The sequence below is a fragment of the Trachemys scripta genome, chromosome 8 (assembly GCF_013100865.1).
Source record: "Trachemys scripta elegans isolate TJP31775 chromosome 8, CAS_Tse_1.0, whole genome shotgun sequence".
In the NCBI taxonomy this organism is placed as follows: domain Eukaryota; kingdom Metazoa; phylum Chordata; order Testudines; family Emydidae; genus Trachemys; species Trachemys scripta.
Window position 1 is genome coordinate 52,809,465 of NC_048305.1, and position 20,597 is coordinate 52,830,061.

General features: G+C 43.1%; 1 protein-coding gene across 3 annotated transcripts in view; it reads right to left on the reverse strand.

Annotated features, from left to right (window-relative positions):
• ACBD6 (acyl-CoA binding domain containing 6) overlaps positions 1 to 20,597 on the reverse strand; it is a 148,534-nt gene that overhangs the window by 79,690 nt on the left and 48,247 nt on the right. For all 3 annotated transcript variants that reach the window (XM_034779680.1, XM_034779679.1, XM_034779678.1), the window contains 2 exons: positions 19,655 to 19,737; positions 2,743 to 2,848 (listed from right to left, as the gene is read on the reverse strand). In XM_034779680.1, coding sequence (XP_034635571.1) covers positions 2,743 to 2,848; positions 19,655 to 19,737 — 189 coding nt within the window. The remainder of the gene's footprint in view (positions 1 to 2,742; positions 2,849 to 19,654; positions 19,738 to 20,597) is intronic.

The following is a 20,597-nucleotide window of genomic DNA, read 5'->3' on the forward strand; positions in this document are numbered from 1 at the left end:
GGAATTAATGGTAAATTCTCAGAATGGAGAGGGATAACTAGTGGTGTTCCCCAAGTGTCAGTCCTCGGACCAATCCTATTCAGCTTATTTATAAATGATCTGGAGAAAGGGGTAACCAGTGAGGTGGCAAAGTTTGCAGATGATACTAAACTGCTCAAGATAGTTAAGACCAAAGCAGACTGTGATGAACTTCAAAAAGATCTCACAAAACTTAGTGATTGGGCAACAAAATGGCAAATGAAATTTAATGTGGATAAATGTAAAGTACTGCACATTGGAAAAAATAACCCCAACTATACATACAATATGATGGGGGCTAATTTAGCTACAACAAGTCAGGAAAAAGATCTTGGAGTCATCGTGGATAGTTCTCTGAAGATGTCCGCACAGTGTGCAGAGGCGGTCAAAAAAGCAAACAGGATGTTAGGGATCATTAAAAAGGGGATAGAGAATAAGACTGAGAATATATTATTGCCCTTATATAAATCAATGGTATGCCCACATCTCGAATACTGCGTACAGATGTGGTCTCCTCATCTCAAAAAAGAGAAAGGTTCTAGAAAAGGTTCAGAAAAGGGCAACTAAAATGATTAGGGGTTTGGAACGGGTCCCATATGAGGAGAGATTAAAGAGGCTAGGACTCTTCAGCTTGGAAAAGAGGAGACTAAGGGGGGATATGATAGAGGTATATAAAATCATGAGTGGTGTGGTGAAAGTGGATAAGGAAAAGTTATTTATTTATTCCCATAATACAAGAACTAGGGGTCACCAAATGAAATTAATAGGCAGCAGGTTTAAAACAAATACAAGGAAGTTCTTCTTCACACAGCGCACAGTCAACTTGTGGAACTCCTTACCTGAGGAGGTTGTGAAGGCTAGGACTATAACAGCGTTTATAAGAGAACTGGATAAATTCATGGTGGTTAAGTCCATTAATGGCTATTAGCCAGGATGGGTAAGGAATGGTGTCCCTAGCCTCTGTTTGTCAGAGGATGGAGATGGATGGCAGGAGAGAGATCACTTGATCATTGCCTGTTGGTCCACTCCCTCTGGGGCACCTGGCATTGGCCACTGTCGGTAGACAGGATACTGGGCTAGATGGACCTTTGGTCTGACCTGGTACGACCGTTCTTATGAGGCCCTAAGTTTTTACAATGTGCTAACTCAGAAATGGCCCAAGAAAATTATACCAAACTTTTAAAGGAATTGTGATCTTTTCAAATAACAAGCTTCTGGCTGAGAACAAGGATGGGAAATTTTACCACAAAGGGGAACTTTCAGGGAGCTATAAGCTTCTGGAAGATGAGGAATATAAAAGAGTGCCCCTTCAGTCAGAATAAAACAATACTAGTGTGAAGCAGTAATACACTGACTGCTCAAACCACAAGATCTCAAAAGTGATTTCTTTATTACTAAACTACACTGCAGTTAGTGAGAGCAGCTCTGCTATTTCTGGGCTTACAACGTACACTGGCTGTTTAACTTTGTAACTTGTAATCACTAGCAGGATTGATGGAGCTCAGTGGTGCTGTTGTTACAGTGCCTCTGCATGGCAAACAGTCTCAGTTCATTTAATCTATGATGTGAAATTCCAACCCTGATTTTACCCTCCCTCCCTTTCCCCCTAAAAATTAATTCACATCAATTCCTGATTAATAATAAAAGGCCCTGCCATCAGCATTCAGAGCCCCAGCCGGGGCTGTCATGGCTCAGAGGGCAGAAATCTGCTTAGAGCTACAGGAGAACCCAACTGAATTTGTGGCGTCTCAGTCTATGAATGTGTAAGCACTTCATCTGTTCGCCAAAACACAATGCACTGGGAAGCAGTGGGTAAAGGTAGCTGTATGTATTATGGAGCAGGGCTAGGTGGCAGTGTATAAGGGTTGAAACCAATGTGACAAAGATGGGAGATCATTAGTTACAGACTGATTGAACAACAGAAGTGTATGTGTCCATTCAAGTGTTTGCTTTTACAATAAATATTTGTACTGAAAAATAAGACCATTCGTAATATAGATACTCGTTTCTTTCTTGATGCTGTTGTCAAATTACTAGTCAAGGTTATGTTAGTTCTTTCCCAGCTTTGGGATGTTGCTTTGACTCTGATTCTTGCTTCAAGGGCTTGCAAACAGGAAAAGCACTGGATGGTGGTCACACTTTTAATCAAGCTGACAAACTTAGAATTGTACTTTCGCCTTCTGTCTGGCTAACCGAGGAGAGACGATGACAAGTTCCAATATTAAGTACTCTCCAGCCTTTCTGATCTAAGGCTGTGTAGCTATGGATGGAATCACAGGTGCCCAGACTAGTTTATCTTGAGTGCACTGGCAGACACCACTCACTGGCCAATTCCAAACAAAAAAAGCCATTTTTTCCAACTTTTGTTGAACCAGGCTCATTGTATTGAAAGGGAAAGGGCTACTGGGCACCAATGTGGCTCTGTTAAGCTCTTATTTTGAGTCCCAGCTGGCATTTTCAAGATACTGCAAGAAGGAAGCATCCTGGCACTGATATGACATTATTGTTAGTAAGTCCATACTACTAAAATCCCAGCTGAAACTGGAATGGAATTGCTGTTTGTTTTCAAATGGAATACATTGCTATCTCAACCAGTAGATGTTTGGCCAACTATTTAGCACCTGTCTTATAACAATTCTAAACTGGGAATTTAGAAAAAGGTCTGGGGTGGTGAATTAAAACACAAAACCAACAGAGGATCAATGGGCTACTTTTTCACCATACCTCTTCATCTTTCATATTCACGTCCACTTTTTTTGATTGTATGGCTTTGGTTACATGGTCAATGTTGTTTTCTCTGCAGTAATCAAATATGTTCTTGTCTTCCTCCCTAATTAGGAAACAAAAGCAAAAAAAGGTGTCTTATTGGATAACACAAAGGCTACACACATTAGATGCTAGCTGTGCTGCAGACACACTCATTTCAATAGTATCACTGCAGAGGAACAGATTTCCATTGTTTTGCATGATGACTAATCTGTTTTGCCAATATAAGATAGCTCAGCCTACTTCTCTAAAAAACACAAGTTGGTTTGAACAATATTCTGCAAGAAAAAGACATGTATACTTAATCCAATAAACTCCCACAAAGAACCTGGAATGTAAGACCATGTGAGACAAATTCAGCCTTGGCATAAGTCAATTCAAATCCTACCGATTACATCAAGGCAAAATATGGTCCTTTTCTTTTCTCAGCGACGTATGCAAATCCCCATATAAATGTCACGCGCCTTTTCTAACCTTCTCCTCCTATCATCGCTGGTGGCAGAGACAGAAAACTTTCTACTTTAGAATCATCCTCCTGTCTGCTAGATTCCTTCGCTGAGGTGTCTGGGACACTATAATTCACTACAATGGAAGTGACAAATCTGGCAAGAGGAAAGACTGGATAACTCTGAAGAGAAAAGATTCCATATGCACATATCTCTTGGCCACCAATAACTGGAAAGGGGATTCAAGGAAAATGACATTTTAATATTGTTTTAGGGGTTCTCCGTCATCTCACAATTCTTGACAGGCTTCACATTATAACAACATACACCATTAAGTGGAAGAGGGCCTGGATCCCCCTGACTCCCAGCAACATCAGTGTGTGTGTGTCAAATAGAAGACGGTGTTCAAGAAAGAAACCAAGATTCTCACTCTTCCAAAGAATCAGGTACACTGTCTCTGCCATGCAGACAGGGCCGGCTCCAGGCACCAGCCAAGCAAGCTCGTGCTTGGGGCGGCAGATTCCAAGGGGCGGCATTCTGGCTGCCCCCCCCCCTTTTTTTTTTGGTTTGCCGCTCCGGCCGCCCTGTAGGGGGCAGCGGCGCAGAGGAGGGGAGTGCCCTGCAGCAAACTCGGCAGGGCAGCCCATGTCCAGCCGACCGGAGCGGCGCAGAGCCCTCCCAGCAGGCGGCGCAGTGGGAGGGGCCGCGTGGCGAGTGCCCCGCTGAAGCCCTGGCAGCCCCCCTTCTCTCTCTCTCCCCCGCTCCCTCTCCGCTAGACCAGGTGCATACTCCTCTGCACGTCTGCAGCACAGGGAGTCCCCCTGCACCCTGGCTCTGGCCACCCTGCAGGGTTCTTTTTTTTTTTTTTTTTTCCCTGCTTTGCTGCTCCGGCCACCCCGCAGGTGTTTTGTGTGTGTGTGTGTGTGCGCTTTGCTGCTCCGGCCACCCCGTAGGTGTTGTGTGTGTGTGCTTTGCCGCTCTGGCCGCCCCGTAGGTGTTGTGTGTGTGTGTGTGTGCACGCGCGCTTTGCCGCTCCAGCTGCCCTGCAGGTGGATTTTTTGGGTTTTTTTGCTTTGCCACTCCGGCCCCCCCGCAGTATTTTTGTTTGGTTGGTTTTTTTGTTTGTTTTTTTTTGCTTGGGGCAGCAAAAAAGCCAGAGCCGGCCCTGCATGCAGAACAGATAGAGCCCTGAAAGTCTGCGGATATCCACTGTATATCTGCTGATATTTGCACCCATGGACCGTTCGTGCAGATCAGATGCATATACAAATTTTGTATCCACGCAGGGCTCTAGGAATAGGAACTGACTTTGTGACCCAAAATGAGACCACTCCTTGGGCTGCTTTGCTGAAACATTATTTAAAGTTGTGGTCACACATTCTTTGGGGAAACGTTTCAAAGTGATATGCAAAGACTTCATATTTCACCCTGCAAATTCCACTGACGTACAATGGGAGTTGCCCAGGTAAATCCCAAGCCATGATTATGAACATTTATTGCCTTAAGTCCAATGCACGCTGAAGGCCCATTTGTCATCCTCCATCATGCACACCTTACTGCAGGACATAATAAAGCTCTTCCATGCTGCCGTAAGGGGCTGTAAAATGTCTTGTTAACTCTGTTAGCAACACTGTTTCATATTGGCTGGTAAGAACAGAAGACTTAATATGTTGTAACAGGCCACTGTATCACTCCTATCATTTAAAGATCTATTTATAACTCAAATACCTGCAGCACCTTAACTTGCAGATTCCCCTGCACGTTAACAGGCCTGAGTGAATGTGCATCTGCTTTCTGTCACAGAAGCTGGGCATCAGCTAGTTTCAACCAAAGCCACTGATCTGAGAACACAGTCGAGCTTTGTGTCAATCTTGCAAATACAGAGCAGTGTAAATGCAGTTAGCCAGAGTGATCATTCATAGACTCACAAAAGAAATACCGGTAGTCAGAGCCCTTGTGACACTCCAAGGATCTCACAAAGGCCTTGTCTACACACTTTATCTATACCAGTACAAGCCCCTAGTATGAACGCAGTTATGCCAGTATGGCTACGTCTTCACTACCCGCCTGAATCGGCGGGTAGAAATCAATCTCTCGGGGATCGAATCATCGCGTCTCGTCGGGACGCGACAATCGATCCCCGAATCGACGCTTGTACTCCACCAGCGCAGGTAGGAGTAAGCGCCGTCGACGGGGGAGCCGCAGAGGTCGATTTGCCGCCGTCCTCACAGCGGGGTAAGTCGGCTTGGATACGTCGAATTCAGCTATGCTATTCGCGTAACTGAATTTGCGTATCTTAAATCGACCCCCCCCCCCCCATAGTGAGGACGTAGCCTATGGAAAGGAGAATAAGCTTATCCTGGAATAAGCACTTTTATACCAGTACAACTGTGTCCACGCTAGGAGGAGTGTATCTGTATAGCTAGTTTGGTTAAAAAAAAATAAAAATCACAGCCCTAACTGAAATCTATTTGTTGACCAGGCCAAAGTAACCTGCCTCTACTACAGGATGCTTGACAGTGCTGCAAGAGTTAATAAAAGAAGCTGGTTAGATTTTCCATTATACATCCCTAATTTCCAGTTAATTAGTTTGATTACTGTTGCAGTATACGGTTCATCTAGAGGAAGAGCAGTAGAACGCAAATACAGCTTTGTCTCAAAGGAAGCTCTTTATGGGAATGGAGAACTTGCTGGGGTCAGGTCATAGCCAATGGGGAGTTCATTAGTTTGGGTGCCACTATAGCAGAACAGAAGATCTACCCGTTATCATAAGACAGCTTCAGGAAGAATAATCCCATGGTGTCAGAATGCAACAGTTCTTAGTTTATCTGTGAGCAGTGCACTGATTGCCATCTCTTGGAAGACCAATGATCAATAATAAAGTAAAATAAAAAATAAAATGTATCTGCATTACAGTCCAATGGGACACTAAAAGAAACACCTGAAACTTGTGCCTTCTGACCTGTGCTCCAAAAGAAATGTATGCAGTGTAATTGTAGCCATGTCCATGCCAGGATATTGGAAAGACAAGTTGGGGGAGGTGATATGTTTCACTGGACCAACTTCTATTGGTGAGAGAGACAAGCTTTCTCTCTCACCAACAGAAGTTGGTCCAAAAAAAAGATATCATCTCACCCATCTTGTCTCCCCAAAAGAAATGAAAATACAGAGAAATTCTAATGCCATATACTACAGCTTTGAACTCCGGGGCAACGAACTGACATGCTGAAATAAGTATGGTCAATGCAGAACAAGCAGAGCTGAAAGGAAGCAATTTTTACTTTACTTTTTTGTCTTTTTGTACTTTGTTGTGAATTATGCTTTGTTCCTTGTTCCTCAGCTCACAATTTCTTTTTGCTCCCTCTGTGCCAATGAAGCAGTTAAAAAAAGAAAGCGCTGATCCTGAGCTCCTGCTGTAGAAAAAGTGCCAGGACTCACTTCCACTGACCTCCGGCTCACTTTGAACATTGCCTTTTTGGTATCTCACTCCTCTGCTTTGCATGCAAAGAATTCTTTCCTCGATCTTGGATGCATGGCACGCTGTTGTTGACTAGAAAGGTTCAAGGTCTGATAGTTCATCTATAGGACTTGTATTTGGGAATGTTAAAAGATACTCCTCTGACTTCTGATCAGGTCTTAGATGAACAGTCCTCAGTGTACTAGTCTGTATGCTAAACAAACTCCCAAGCAATAACCACTGCTTCATTAGATACAATCATTAAGTGCTCAACTTCTAAAAAATTCCTATTGATAGCTGAATAGCAGCTATACACTTTTTATATTTTCACTTGATTAAGAGAAAGGCACCATTGATGTTTAACATTTTGGCTCTATCAGCAGCTTTTCTCTTTGGTTCACAGAAAAGAAATCCAAGTATATTATTTTTTATACAAGAGATCAGGTCTACACTAGAAAAGTTATACTGATATAGCTGTGTCATTGAGGATTGTCATCTTTTACCAGTATAAGCTCTAATGTGGATACAGTTATACCAGTACAGCTTATGCTGATTCCCAAAAGGCATAAGCTTTACCAATATAAGTACTGTTATACCCATATAAACCTCTTAGCGTGGATGCAACTGGCAAAACTTTCTAGTGTAGACCAGCCCAGAGCAACTTCCCAATAAGATCTACAACTCTCTCCCAAGGATGCTTGGGCCTTGTCTACCTACACAGGGGCAAGTGACTGGCATAGCTATTCCAGAATAATTATTCCATGATAGTATCAAAGGGGTAGCCGTGTTAGTCTGGATCTGTAAAAGCAGCAGAGTCCTGTTAGTCTATAAGGTGCCACAGGACTCTTTGCTGCTATTCCATGATAGTTAGTCCTGTATGATTTAGCTCTTCCAGAATAACTTCCCTGTATGGATGACACGTATTCCAGAATAAAGTCACTTATTTTGGAAGAGTGTCCACATTGGGGAATTATTCTGGAATTGCTATAGTGGAATAGTTATTCTGGAATAGCTATGCTAGTCAATTTCCCATATAGTCATGCCCTTTTGAAATTTAGCGTTTCCACTTGAATTTGCCAAAAATAATTTGAGCTCTCCACCCACCCAAAAATATTCTACAAAATGAATGCTCAAAATTGCTAAAAGCCTGATTCAGACAGATGGATGGAAGGAAAGTGTGTATTAGTCCCAATGAAGACATCTTAAGTCTTTATGTAATTATTTTGTTTCCTATGCATCTCAGACATGAGAAAAGTAGATCTAACCCCTCACGTGCTTATATGTTTTCACATATACAGGAAGGGGGAGGTCCCGGATGACTGGAAAAAGGCTAATGTAGTGCCCATCTTTAAAAAAGGGAAGGAGGAGGAGGATCCGGGGAACTACAGGCCAGTCAGCCTCACCTCAGTCCCTAGAAAAATCATGGAGCAGGTCCTCAAGGAATCAATTCTGAAGCACTTAGAGGAGAAGAAAGTGATCAGGAACAGTCAGCATGGATTCACCAAGGGCAAGTCATGCCTGACTAACCTAATTGCCTTCTATGAGGAGATAAATGACTCTGTGGATGAGGGGAAAGCAGTGGACGTGTTATTCCTTGACTTTAGCAAAGCCTTTGATACGGTCTCCCACAGAATTCTTGCCACCAAGTTAAAGAAATATGGGCTGGATGAATGGACTATAAGGTGGATAGAAAGCTGGCTAGATTGTTGGGCTCAACGGGTAGTGATCAATGGCTCCATGTCTAGTTGGCAGCCCGTTTCAAGCGGAGTACCCCAAGGGTCGGTCCTGGGGACAGTTTTGTTCAATATCTTCATTAATGATCTGGAGGATGGCGTGGACTGCACTCTCAGCAAGTTCGCAGATGACACTAAACTGGGAGTGGTAGACACGCTGGAGGGTAGGGATAGGATACAGAGGGACCGAGACAAATTAGACGATTGGGCCAAAAGAAACCTGATGAAGTTCAACAAGGACAAGTGCAGAGTCCTGCACTTAGGACAGAAGAATCCCATGCACTGCTACAGACTAGGGACCAAATGGCTAGGAAGCAGTTCTGCAGAAAAGGACCTAGGGGTTACAGTGGACGAGAAGCTGGATATGAATCAACAGTGTGCCCTTGTTGCCAAGAAGGCTAATGGCATTTTGGGCTGTATAAGTAGGGGCATTGCCAGCAGATCAAGGGGCATGATCATTCCCCTCTATTCGACATTGGTGAGGCCTCATCTGAAGTACTGTGTCCAGTTTTGGGCACCACACTACAAGAAGGATGTGGAAAAATTGGAAAGAGTCCAGCGGAGGGCAACAAAAATGATTAGGGGGCTGAAGCACATGACTTATGAGGAGAGGCTGAGGGAACTGGGACTGTTTCTTCTGCAGAAGAGAAGAATGAGGGGGGATCTGATAGCTGCTTTCAACTACCTGAAAGGGGGTTCCAAAGAGGATGGATCTAGACTGTTCTCAGTGGTAGCAGATGAGAGAACAAGGAGTAATGGTCTTAAGTTGCAGTGGGGGAGGTTTAGGTTGGATATTAGGAAAAACTTTTTCACTAGGAGGGTGGTGAAGCACTGGAATGGTTACCTAGAGAGGTGGTGGAATCTCCTTCCTTAGAGGTTTTTAAGGTCAGGCTTGACAAAGCCCTGGCTGGGATGATTTAGTTGGGAACTGGTCCTACTTTGAGCAGGGGGTTGGACTAGATGACCTCCTGAGGTCCCTTCCAACCCTAATATTCTATGATTCTATGACACCAAATAAAAAAAAAAAGGAGAGAACCCAAAAGAGGTTTTGGCTTTAGAGAAATTGGGTTCTTGAGGGATCAATAATGGAAACCAGAGGCTCTCACCTCCATGGCTTGAACCAAATGCAGATGAAGACTGGTATTATTAATTTGTTACGTGCTGATATGGTGCTCAAGGTTGTACAAGACACAGATAAGGGATGGGATACACAACGGGAGCTCCAGGTGGGGAGAGTTGGAATGGTGAGGGTTTGGCTTTTTCCTGATTATTTATTTTTACTGAAAAATAGTAGTGTTTGAATGTGTGAAATAAGTAGCTGTGTTCAGTTCAATCCCTAGTCGATATCTGTACAGTCCACAAATGACACTGATACCCTGGGTGGCAGATTCAGCAGAGGCATCAAGAAATATGCATGGAGCCTAGAGGTCAGTTGAGAAGCAAAGCATATGAGCAGAGTATGGTGGGAAACATTGCACTGTTGCTGCCTGAGTGGTACTGATGATAAATGAAAGATTTAAAACACTACCTCTGTCAATCTGATACCTTTCACCCACATTAAATTACAAAAGCTGACAGATAACACTTAATTTACTGTTTGTAGGTATCTTAAAGACCACAAAACTCGAGTTCATAGAAATGCACATTGCTTATTACTGAAAAGGTGCAGAAGAGATAGGAAAGCTGTGAAATGGGAGCTGTAGTTTTGCTTCCCTCTGTAGATTATTTCTATAATGTTAGCCATCTTCCTAATATTACTGATCCAATAAAGGTCAGCTGGAGCCAGTGTCTGTTTAAAGTAGACTGCAAAGTTGTTCCCTTTTGTTTCCTTATGATAGACAAAGGAAGCTCCAAAAAGAGTTCCCCCCCCCCACCCTCCTACACACACTATTGAAAAAAGAAAAAAAGGTGTTTTTCCACACTTCACTCCCACTATCACACCACCTTAGAAGTACCAGGAATGTCAAGTCTAATCTTCACTGGAGGCAGTAGATGTGGCGTGGGAACTTCCTCAGCTTTTAAAAGAAAGGATGTGACAGGTCAACTGAATCTTAGGCCTTGTCTACACTGCCACTTTACAGCGCTGCAACGTTCTTGTTCAGGAGTGTGAAAAAAACCTCCCCTAAGCGCTGCATGTTTCAGCGCTGTAAAGTGACAGTGTAGACAGTAGCTGGTAGCTACTCCCCTCATGGGGGTGGGTTTTGTACAGCGCTGGTAGAGCTCTCTCACAGGCTGGTGCCGCAACTACACAGCCACATTAAAGCACTGCCGTGGCAGCGCTTTAACGTTGCTAGTGAAGACATACCCTTAAGTAGATCTTTTCTTCCAACTCTTTACAAGGTATTTGAATTAAACAGCTGTTAAACCAAAGATTTTTGACAGAGCTTGAATAAAAATAATTTGCTGTCTATTAACCAGGCTTTACTTCAGGGAATCTCAAACTCAAATCACGACGAAGGCCACATGAGGACGAGTACATTGGCCGGAGGGCCACATCAAACACCTTTTCATATAAAGGTACAAAAGTCCCCCCTCCCCGCTGCCCCCGGCTCTGCCCCCACTCCACCCCTTCCACGAGGCCCTGCCCCACCTCTTCTCATCCCTGCCCCGCCCCCATTCCAATCCCTTCCCCAAATCCCCACTCCTGTCCTGCCTCTTCTCTGCCTCCTCCCCTGAGCGCACAGCTCCCCGCTCCTCCCCCTCTCCTGGAAAGCGCTAAGCACCGCCTAACAGCTGTTGGGCGGTGGGAAGCGCCTGGAGGTAGACAGAGGAGCAGGAACGCAGCGCGCTGGAGCGGGAGGGGAGAGCTTGGCAGCCGCAGGAAATAACTCTGGTGCGGGGGGCATAGGGAGCTTGGCGGGCTGCAGCAAATAACGTCGCAGGCCGCATGTTTGAGATCCCTGCTTTACTTCCTCATACTGGCTCTCTAGTCATCCATAGAGACTTCCAGGGGAAAAAAAAGAATAGAAAATACTTAAATTTCTTATGTTAAAAAAAAGTATATGGAACTTCTTTTCTTCCAGGGCTTTCAGACCTTTCTACATCAGAAAGAGCAACACCCAGTCTTCTCCGCCATTGCAGGCCATCTTTAAAACAAAGCAGCAAACAGATGCTCATGCTCCATCACTATCAGTGTCCTTCCCCGTTTCTGTGAACTGATCGAAAATGGCTTTATGCAGAAAGATTTGGTTGAAGCACGCCACCTTGCCCAGGAAGAGCCTGTGTGCTGCAAACAGGTGGCTTTGCCTGTCTGCTTGGCACAGTGCCGCTGAGCATACTGAAGCTCAATGAAGCACAGAGGTAGGCGACCATGGGAGCCAGGAGACACTTGCAACAGTTACTGTTTAAGTCAAGGCCCTCTCACCCCAAGGGACCCATTTTCACATAATCTATAATTATCTCTTCGCTTTAATCGCCTCATCACGTTGGAGGCTCTCCTGGGCACAGGAAGAGGAAAAGCTCATTAACTGAACCTTTTCTCCTCTCTCCAGCCACCCATAGCTTTTAATTGCTTGGTGTTGTTATTATCTATCAGTGCAACTGGGATCATTTTCATAAGAAAAGGTGGTGGGAGGAAGGGAGGCAGGCATGTGTCCCTGAGGTATGCACCACAGACAAACCTTTGCTTTCTCAATTATTTATGCCAGCTGAGGTTTTACAGGCTGAATAAATCCATAACTCAAGTTTATTCTGAAGAGTCAGGTTTCCTCTGGGGAGGTGTTGCCCACTTGCCTGCACACTACTGTGCTGTCCTCAGAGAGCATTCCGGACGTAATAAGACATGTGTCATCCAATTCCCCCACCCCTCACAAAAATGCACGTGCAATTTTGTAGATTAGCAGCATTGTAGCATGAGGAGCAGCCGTTTAAAACCCAAACAGTGGCTGCCATTTAACAATATCATTTCTCCCTGTGACAGAGGACCCTGGCCTAAGGATGTCCTTTGCTAGCTTAGTATTTGAAAATCAACTCAAGCCATGGGGGGGGGGGGGGAGGCAGAAGTGGGTGCACTAAAACCTAGAGCAAACCAACAAAAATGTCAGTTCAATAGCCTTAAAACCATATTCTCATTACAAGTAACATTTGTCATATGAAAGGGGGTGTGTCTAAACAACACTAAGTTTAAAAAAAAAAAAGCACACCCCAAAGCCTGCCTAAATTGGTGGGTGTTTTGTTTCTGAGCAATTGCTCTTATTTACAATAGGGCTGTACATGCTGCAGCTTGCTTCGTTTTCTCCAATCAGAGGAGCTCTTTCAGAGGGAATTTATAGCCCAACATTTGTGTGAGTGACAGACAACTGTGCTGCATCCATTCTGCATGCACACACATCATACCAATAAGAGCCCTTAATTGCCAACGAACCAAGAAACAGTCAATCAGTCTAATTTTGATACTTAATTCTACAGTTTTATGATCAGTTAAGATTAACGCATTCCCAAAGAACACCACAGACACTCTTAAATCACTGGGATGTTTTCAAAATCCATTATTGTGAAGAAATAGCAACTTTACAAGTCTATGGTGGAAGCAACTCTTTAAAATTCTGCAGGCCTTTGTGTCTGACCACATGCAGTGACCTCTGGTATTTTCTGCCAAAACAGTTCATTTGTCTCTCAGAACAACTAATCAATTCCAGAGCCCATCAATCATTCCAGTTTTGCCCTAGTGTGGTCTAGCACAGTGGGGGCCAGATGGCTGCCTCTCTTCGGGGGATTAATAAAATTCTGGTGGTTTATGTGGCATCAGATGGACTACAAAGCATGATGGGGACTATCAAATCTTTGCACAGGAGAAGACGGGGATAAGAAAGTGTAGCCCATCATTTGCTGACATTTTAGTTCTTGCTCTATGTCCAGTTCCTAACCTTATACCCTAAGCTATTAAATCAGGGCCTCCTAGGAAGTACATAGAGCTCAGAAGTCTCCTCTTTCCCTCAGAACATGCCAGGTGGGGATTTTTGTTAGAAAAGGGCATCCTTCTTAAATATCCCTCGCTACAATCCAAATTTAACTCGGTTCACAGATTTTTAGTGTTATCAAACTTGTATTTCTAATTTAATTTATTCATTCAGAAATGATGAATCAGGAAACTGAAATCTGAGAAAACCAATGCTCAAGAAACACATCTGCCACTAAGTTAAGTTGCCTGCCTGCACAACTATGAGGAACTATTTATTTTAAATGAAAAAAAGTAGCCACATAGCAGCATTAAATTATTTTCAGATTCCTGGCCAGTCTCTGCAATGACAATGCTTCCACTTACCTGTTGCTGGAAATACTAAGATGTAAATTACTTTTTGCTGATATAAAAAATATCAAACAGCAAAAAATGTACAGCGATTATTTGCAGTTCTACAGTATTTTTGGTGTGGTCCCCCATTTTGTATCTTACATAAAAGATTCTTTGCTGGTGACATAGCAGGCAAACTTACTTCAGCGTTTATTAACCAAGCTTCTGAAGCTTCAGTTGCAACTGTTTGTTGACAAATGAGTTCAATTTTGTATTAGTAAGGAGAGTTTGGAAAACAGAAGATGGAAATAATGCTTGTGTTATATGAAGACAGGAAACATCATAATCACTAATATTATTTCCCAGGGTTTGGAATCACAGAAAATTTAAAATTCCTCTTCATTCAAGAGAAAACTTCCAGTGCTACCTCGATTCAACAATGGGTGTTATCTTTCTATAATGCCCAAAGTGTGCCTGGCAATTTACAAACAAAGAAAAGGAGACAGTTCCTACCCTGGGGGTTTGTGATCTCAACAATGTAGTGTGCCAGCAACTGTTCTACATTGGGGGCAGAGGGGGGCACTCCTGCTCATTATTGACATGATTATTAATGCCTCCTCCGGGAGGACAATACCACCCCCAAACAGATAAAAGCTAGTCCTTAGCACAAGAAACCTACTTTTGTTATTAAGGGCCGATCTACACACATATAAATACATTGTTTAATTGAATCAATTTCTAAACTGATCTAAATAAATGAGTGCAATTTCCTTGTGTGGACATTCTTAAATCGGTTTAGAAACTGGCTGAGTTAAATTAGTTGATGTTTGTATATGTAGGCTTGGCCTAATATTTTTCTGTTTTTCCATTCTGCCTCAAATCTTCCCTTTGAGGCAAATCATTGAGAAAGTTAGAACAAACCAACACCAGCAACAGCTCAACTCTTCTAGCTTTCTACATCCTTGTCTGGCTTTAGTCCTGGACACGACAAGGCAATTGCGTATCGGCCAACATTTTCAAACTTGAGTGCCTAAAACTAGACACCTGATTCCATACTAGGCACTTAAATATGGATTTAGATGCACACCTTTAAATACTCAATTTTGAAAACACTGGCTCTATTTCTTTAGCTGATGACCTTCTGTTGACGTACATTAGTCCATGATGATTCTGTTAGATCTTTCAACAGCTTCTGATACAGATGATCACAAAGTACTGTTGATTTGTCTTCAACTCCTTTTAACAGCAGATGGGTGTGATGGGTTCGGTCACAGAGACCCCCTTGGGACTGTCACCTGATGTGCTGAGACTACCTCTGAGCTTGTTTTCTCTGCCAGTTTGGGCCTCCAGAACCCTGCCTTGTTGAGCCAGACATGCCAGTCTGCTCTATCACAGACCTAGGGTCTAAACCACGCACCCCAAAGCTGCAGACTTAATTGAAAACAGCTCAAGAAATGCTCCTGTCTCCAGCACCCAGACACCGAATGGGATCCAAACCCCAAATGAATCCGTTTTACTCTGTATAAAGCTTATACAGGGTAAAGTCATAAATTGTCCGCCCTCTGTAAAACTGATAGAGAGATATGCACAACTGTTTTCGGCCCCAGGTATTAATCACTTACTCTGAGTTAATTAATAAGCAAGTGATTTTATTAAGTATAAAAGGTAGGATTTAAGTGGTTTCAAGTAATAACAGATAGAACAAAGTAAGTTACCAAGTAAAATAAAACAAAATATGCAAGTCTAAGCCTAATACATTAAGAAACTGATTACAGATAAAATCTCACCCTCAGAAATGTTCCAATAAGCTTCTTTGACATACTGGACTCCTTCCTAGTCTGGGCCCAATCCTTTCCCCGGTAAGCTTATTAGCTCCAGCTCAGGTGGTAACTAGGGGGTTTCTCATGACTGGAACCCTCCTTTGTTCTGTTCCACCCCTTATATAGCTTTGGCAAAAGGCGGGAATCTTTTGTCTCTCTGGGTCCCCACCCCTCCTTCTAAATGGAAAAGCACCCAGTTTAAGATGGATTCCAGTACCAGGTGACATGGTCACATGTTCTGTGAGACCCCAAGCCTCCATTCTTCCTGGCCTGACTCACAGGAAGGCTTGCAAGTAAACAGAGCCATTTACAACCAATTGTCCTAGTTCATGGGAGCCATCAAGATTCCAAACCATCATTAATGGCTCACACTTTGCATAATTACAGTAGGATCTCAGAGTTATATTTCATATTTCTAGTTTCAGATACAAGAATGATACACTTGTATAAAAATAGGATGACCACATTCAGTAGATTATAAGCTTTATAATGATACCTTACAAGAGACCTTTTGCATGAAGCATATTCCAGTTACATTATATTCACACCATTAGCATATTTTCATAACATCATATGGAGTGCAATGTCACAATGGGATTCATTTATTGTTGCTCCACTCGTTTCTTCTTGAGAAGACAAAAGGTTGTGATGGGCAACTGCTCATTTTCCCATATGGATATTGCATGCAGGCTACCATGGGCTTCAGTGGTACTGGCTTGAAGTAGTACTAACAACTCAATACATGGTTTCCGCTTTCAGTGCCCCAACTATAAAAATTGTTCCAGCACTCCTCAAGGGTTCCATCTTGTCACTCAGTTTTTGGTCAGTGAGTATATATGGATGCTGCTTGGCAAGATGGTGAGGTTTTGGGCTTCAGAGCCATTTGCTTATCATACTCAGCTACACGTCTGTCTTCTCATTAAATCTGGATTCCTTTCTTTTCCAAGCATGCTAGCGAAGTTAGGGTCCTAGATGAAGGCTAGATGGCTTGTTTGGATAGTTCTGAAGATAAAGGGGATACTGGTGGCAGAGTAGGTTCATTTAAATCACTTTAAATCCCAAGTTTTAATCATGATTTAAATCAGCAAGCAGGACACCCTGATTTAAAATAACCAATTATAATCTTGTTTTGCATTTATACTTTTTAGCTATTTTCCTAAAGAAAGGCTGATTCTCATTACCTTTGGTAACTATTAAAACATGTTTTTGATAGCCTGAAGTGTCTTGTATCATCTGCATTTGACCATGGAGATTGCAACTTTTCATCTCTATTCTGGTTTCCTGGCATGTAAACAAGCCTGTGTCACCTCAGGCAGGACTATTGTGATACATTCTATTTAAGACTACCTTTGAAGATCATTCAGAAGCTTCTGACAGGGCAGAATGCAGTACCTGCCTCTTAAGTAAACACCTGCATTCTCCACTGGTACCCAGTCTGCTTCCGGGTACAAGTCTAGATACTGGTTATGTAAGAAGCACTGACTTTGGTTTTTGGCTAGCTCAGAGCTTCCCTTTCCCCTATGTCTTTGGCAGCAATTGAATTCTAGGGAGCATATGGTAGGACATTCTGTAAATTTTTCTTCTTCTTGGGGCTAGACAGAAACTAAGTTTGGTGAGAGTTATATTGTGGTGATGATGATGATGATGATGATGATGATGATGGATTCAATAAAATGCATATTCTACATGAGTTGACTTTTTTTTCATATGTTAGGACTCTGCAAATACTTACATATGTGCTTAGCTTTGAGCATGTAACTAGCCCTACCAAAGTCAATGGCACTAATTTATGTGCTTAAATTAAGTTTGTGCTTAAGTATTTGCTAGATCAGGGCATTAAATTGTTCTTTTCCCCCATACAACTCCACAACCATCTTCCACAATAGGCTTGTGTGTCTTGCACTGAGAAACACCACATTATCTGCACATAGTTGCCTATGAAATTGAACACTACAAAGAAATTACTGCCTTTGGTGTGCAATAGGAAAATACAAATTTCACCATACTGTATAATGGCATTCACATTTTAAAAACAGGGCTGGTCACTGAACATTTGACTCAATGGCAAGACATGAGACTCTAGATCTAGGAGCATCCATGGAACAGAAAATTTACAGAATGTATTTTGATTCTTCCCCTTCGCATACAAGATGTCCTAAAAAAAAACAAAAACAAAAAAAAAAACCCCAACCACTCAAATTCTCAGGCAAGGTGATGCTACCCAGTACCAACCCCACTTTACTGTGTCACCTTGATACAAATCAATGGTCAAGCTTCCATGTCTTCACTTGCCTAGTATGCCACTGCCATCTTTCTTAGGCCTGGTCTCTGCACAATTTTTTTATTGGTATAACTATGTCACTTAGGAAAATGAATGCAATATAATTATACTGGTACAATTCCTAGTGTGGATGTTGCTATAAATGTGGTTGTACCAAGATAATTTATGCCAATATGCAAAGGGAAATAAGATGCACAGGTATGAGCACACATATACCAGTATAACTATGTCCACACTTGTAGCTGTACCACTTTATACCAGTATAATTAAAATGGTACAACTTGTGTGTGCAAGAAATGAAAATATTCTGTAAAAGGTCAAGAACACCACTCTGGAAGCACAACCACTAGCATGCTGCTTAGTATTATTAGATGTATTGCAGAAAACGTTCCTCAGGGTAAATTTTATATTTGAAAAATATTTATTGTTGCATTTATTTGTAAATTCTATGTGAATGAAGTATTCCTGGGGAAAAAAAAAACAAAAAACCCATTGCTCCATGTGTACCAAAAAGAGATTTAGACTACTTAAACCAACTAGAATTATATTTTTTACTACTACTATATATGATGAACCACAAGAATAAGAGGGGAGAATAAAAGAAGCAGTAATCCATGCAGCCTACTACTCTGACAGGGTTATGGAGTTAAACCTACTTGAAGCTCAACACCCAGCATTGACTAACTGGTTTAAGTGTCTAATGTGCCACTGTGGCTCAGTGAGTAGCATTTTTATCTCTAGGTCAGGTGGTCATGAGTTCAAGGACCTGAATTCAGACCTAATGTTGGCAGAACAAGACAAAAGTAGAGCAGTTTGCCAGCATCTAGAAGTGCTATTCTTCAGATGATATGTAAATCAAGGTCACAGCTGTCCATCTTTGTGAATGTCTAAATGGAAGTTAAACATCTGTTGGCCCTTTCTGAAAAGAATAGAGAGATAACCCTGGAGTCCTGGCCAGCTTGTCCATTTCTCAGTAAAATAGGATGCAATGCCCAAGGAAGTGTTTGAACTACCAGTGAGTGCAAAATTGTTGTGGGTTTGCTTGTTCAAACACAACACTATCAATATCCAGCTCAGTGCCCTGTACAGCACTTTGGAATCATCCATTTATGAGTTATTTTTCATTGCAAATCACACAAATGCCATGTTACAGTTAAACACTTTAGAATACTTCCCACTGAATCTGGGATATTTTAGAAAGTCAAAGATCACTTATATTTTGATTTCCTGAGATCAAAATGATGCAAGATACATAAAACAGAAAGAGAAAACACACATAACTACATGCTTGCAATGTGAGAGAGCAAACACCACTGTAGGAACCTTTAATTTTGCATTTGCTGACTTTTTTCCGGTTTACCCTGAATTTTAATGTGTCATTCTCATCTATTTTACATTTAATTTTGTTTTATATTTTAGTTCAGAAGTATCTTAGTTGTCAAACAGCAGCCATTCTTGCTTAATAACTGCATTTTTGCTATGCAAGCAGGAGAGGGAAGAATTTAACTTTGATGTAAGACAGGGCTTCCCAATGAAGGTGTACAGTGTCCACTTAATTGTTATACACAAATTCAGTATTATTCAAAGAAATAATTGTATTTTGAAAAAACACTTTTTTGGATAACTACTGATAAACACATATTGCCCTCTTGAGCTGTGTAATAGCAAGGCAGAAGACATTCTCCCACTCCTACATCTCATGCTAGGGAAGGTTAGTACCTGGGAGCAATACAGACAGTTACTGATTTAAATGACTATGGACCTGAAAAGTTCTTTTCTGTTGTTTATTATCCAGCTGGAGTTGCCACCACACTTGTTTGATGTTAAAAAAAAATGCTTAGAAAAATTAAAGTAAGTTAAACTGAAAACATATCAGTGATAAAAGACCAGAAGAGACAGTCACCTGATGGTTTCTTCCTGATACAGCGAGCTGACAACTGGGCCTCCAAACCCAGTTTTTCCTTCCTTTCCGCTTTTCTCTGGTGTCTGAAAGAAAGAATTAGTAGAGTGACATGGCTTTCAGACTCAGTATGCCTCATGCTGTAACTTTGTTTTTTAAGGGCATGGAGGGGAATGGTTCCTTAGGATCCTTCCTCTCTCTTCCCTATCACCATGCTCAAATGCTTCATATCTCTGTTACATCTCAGGGCTCCAAAAATCAATCAGTGCTATTCTGAGCACAGTCCAGAGGGAGTCTCCTGAGAGGCACAACAAGGCACCTTCTCTCTCTCCCCCTCCCTCCCTCCTCACAAGAACAAGTCCACTGCCTGCACAGCGCTCTCAGCCTTGGCCACTTAGGACCGAAGTGCTAATCCTTTGGGAGGCAGCATAATGTCATGTTACTAGCAGGGCGGGTGCAAGGATGTTTCGCACCCTAGGCGAAACTTCCACCTTGCGCCTCCCCCGCCCCAAGCCCTGTGTCAGCTCTCCGCCCCCCCCTCCCCCCAAAGGCCCCCCCCCCCCGCGGCAGCTCCCCACCCCGCCTTCACCCTGAGGCACCCCCCCACAGCAGCTCCCCCGCTCCACCCTGAAGCGCCCCCCGCGGCAGCTCCCCCCGGCCCGGGGAGCCATGCGGCAGCTCCCCGCCCCAGCTCACCTCTGCTCCGCCTCCTCCCCGAGCACGCCATTGCCGCTCCACTTCTCCCGCCTCCCAGGCTTGCGGCGCCAATCAGCTGATTGGCGCCGCAAGCCTGGGGGAGAGAGAGAAGCAGAGCAGGGTGGCGTGCTCGGGGGAGGAGGTGGAGCAGAGGTGAGCTGGGGTGGGGAGTTCCCCTGCGTGCCGCCTCCCCCCCCCCCCCCCTCCCCCCCCCCCCCCCCCCCCCCCCCCCGGCGCCACCCCCCCCCCC